The 3,077-nt window shown below is 39.0% G+C and overlaps 1 protein-coding gene across 1 annotated transcript in view; it reads right to left on the bottom strand.

Moving 5' to 3' along the window:
* gbe1b (glucan (1,4-alpha-), branching enzyme 1b) overlaps window positions 1-3,077 on the bottom strand; it is a 107,141-nt gene that overhangs the window by 82,427 nt on the left and 21,637 nt on the right. The window contains exons 4-5 of the mRNA XM_034867664.1: window positions 1,421-1,546; window positions 193-328 (exon numbers count right to left, since the gene is read on the bottom strand). Of these exons, the coding sequence (XP_034723555.1) occupies window positions 193-328; window positions 1,421-1,546 (262 nt within the window). The remainder of the gene's footprint in view (window positions 1-192; window positions 329-1,420; window positions 1,547-3,077) is intronic.

The raw sequence follows: 3,077 nt of genomic DNA, 5'->3' as shown, positions 1-3,077 counted from the left end.
ATACAGTATTAGGGACCACTAAGGTCTATATAAAGAGACTTCAGATACAGTACTAGGGACCACTAAGGTCCATATAAAAGAGACTTCAGATACAGTATTAAGGGACTACTAAGGTCTATATAAAAGAGACTTGTGATACGGCTAACGGTAGGCTATATACCGGTCGCGCCCAAGCCTTGCCTCATGTCTTACCCAGGTCTTTTATACGAGGCAGCATATTGGTCGTGAAGTTGGTGTATGAGGCGACCTTTCCCTCAGATGAAGCGATGCCTACGTGGGCCTCATATATTCTCAGGCTTGTGGGCTTCTTTGGCCGAGGGTGGATTGGCTGGAGAGGAACCAAAATTAGACAGAATATCATGAAGCACTTTTTCCTAAAAGACTTGCTAAAAAAATAGAAAAGCAATACAGTACAGTTGGTGAGTAATTATGGGTCATAAGGTGAAAGACACAGTGTGGGTTTCCTGGATCTCTGCATCAATATCTTACCACAGAGGCTGATCTATGATTCACACTGTTACACAATGGGAAAGGGATTTGGTTCATACATAAAATACATTTCCTAATGGCTACCCACCAGGCCTTGTGAACCTACCATTTGAAGTACCGTACATGATTGAGCCACTTAAATAAAGCGAATATGCTGCCAGTAAGAGGGGTCCTCTAATTAAAATGCTGCCTAATAACAAGCGGCAAAGAAAGCAAGGTGGTCTTTAATAGCCTCTTATTGTTTTGCTTGTGCACACTTCTGCTGAGGGTGTTGAGTAGCATTGAGGCACATTTAGACCCTTTCAGCATCAAGCACCCACATTAAGAACTGCCCAAACAGCTGTGGATATGAGAAATACAGAACTGTATGTTTCACCGCAAGAAATTAAAGCTGAGACGGAAGGACCAGAACACGGGAGGCTATTTTAAGAGCAAATCTTTTTTTTTTTTTACTATCAAACCATGGAGGTTGTGATGAGGTCTTTTAAGCCTCAATGTTTTAATGCCAAAAAGGATATTCACATTTTTTCTTTCATTATAAAAGGGTCTGATCAGTTTGAGTCATTTTAATCAATTAAAAGTAAGTTTTTCACTTATTTATCTACTCTGGCATCCAAAACCAAACCCAGCCATTTGCTGCATTTGTTGCCACTAAAAGGAAAAGAAATTTGCGGTTTACAATTGTTCTTGCAATGTTGCCAGCTTAAAAAAGGCTTCCACTACCAGAAAATGAAGAAAAGTAAAAAGTCTCTCTCTCTTTCTTCAACTACACAGGTGTTTTTTACATCAAACTTTAACCTATATTTTCTTTTAAACCAGATTTGTACCCGTTTTTAGATAAAACTAATCAAATTAGTAATAATAATAATAATAAATAGAAATGAAAGCACACCCTGTTTTTAAATAAAACACTGAAGTAGTAAGAACTTACAGTGTAGGGCTGTGGGGGGTCCCAGTGAACCCAGTTGTAGATCACAGATCCCTCCTCCCTGTTCACATATTTGGCCCAGGGCGAGTTGCGGTACAGCCGGCTACCATCCTTGGTGTGAACTACCACCTGGGAAAAAAACAAATGAGTGCAATGTTAAAGCAAGGGCACCTAAACAATGACATAGAGAGGGGATATTTGAAAGACAGGACAGGCAATTTACATATGCTGAGAGGAAGGTGAGACACACACACGTTGTCCAACAAGCAGACAGGATATGGACCACGGCGTACACATTGTAGCATTGAAATCTCAATTGTATGCAAACTACAGTAGAGTGGAAAAGTAAAAACATTTTTGCTAAAAAAGGGAAAGAATTAGCCCGAACAATAACAGTCCAAAGAGTTTCAGAGGCCTGGCCACAAATCAACGGGGGCTTCAAGGTCTTCCGTGACTCCTGCGTCTTTCTGTCCCTGAACATGTGCGATTATTTTAAAGTCAGCATTTATTTACATCTTCCAGCCATGAAATGCTTACATCATAAAACTGCGTTGTTACTACCCATCTATTACACAGAAAAGATGGGGCAGATTGTTCAACCAATAAACCAAACATTTTTCAATGTGTCAACATGAAAACCACCAATCTTCCAGAAAGCAGCCTACTCTCCAGTGCAAACCCCACACAGCTGTAAGCCTGTTATACTGCTCTCCCAGAGAGCACTGCTGACAGACTGTAGTATGGTGTACTGGTGGAGCAGAGATTCCTAACCAGGGGTACTTCTGTTGTTGCATTGGGCTGGGGGGAAAGGTTGCAGATTCACTCAACTAATTAGAAAATAGAAATTTAATAAATAGAAATTATGATTAAATTAAATTAATATATCAGCAGTAACATTTGAACACTACATGTTGCAGTTATGTAAGAGTGTGTTCAAACTAGGCAGCAAGTGAGAACCGAAGTTTTAAACAGGTAGCTTAAAGTACTGAATAAATGGTAGAAATACAGTGTTTTCCCTAGAACAGTATTTGGTGGTGGTATAATAATAATAATAATAATAATAATAATAACATCATCCATTTTACATAATCTTGGACCATTATTATATTACCATATCTGTGTGTCTGAAATGTTGGAAAAGCTCGAGCAGAAAATGAAAGACAAAGCCTGCTAGAGAATTCAACAGGAGACCTAATTATTAGATCGGACTCATATCATTTAGTCAGTTATGATGCTCCCATTGATTTCCCATTCATTTGGCTAAGGTGCTGCCCCAAACGACTTATGTGCAACACTTTATATCAGTAAGGAAAACTCTGAAATAAATTAATAAAAAAGGTAATGACTTAACAGTTCAGATGATTCACAGTATTGGATAAACAGTCAGCTCTACTTCAAGTATTCAAGTAGTAGCCTACTAGTAAGTAGTAGCCTACTAGTAATGTGATTGCAGACAAACCAAACCAGCCTAACTATTGACAGTAAGACAAGAATGAAACCATTACCATTAGTATGAATAGTGTTATACATTTGAAACAAACATTGGGAGTTTATCTGACTGAGCCGTTCAGGGACCTCAGACCAAAAAGGTTGGGGACCACTGTTGTAAAGGACAAAAAGCTACTGTTTTCACACAAATACTTGTTTTGGGGGGGGGGGG

The sequence above is a fragment of the Etheostoma cragini genome, chromosome 3 (assembly GCF_013103735.1).
Source record: "Etheostoma cragini isolate CJK2018 chromosome 3, CSU_Ecrag_1.0, whole genome shotgun sequence".
Taxonomy (NCBI): domain Eukaryota; kingdom Metazoa; phylum Chordata; class Actinopteri; order Perciformes; family Percidae; genus Etheostoma; species Etheostoma cragini.
This window is presented reverse-complemented; position numbering and strand designations above follow the sequence as displayed.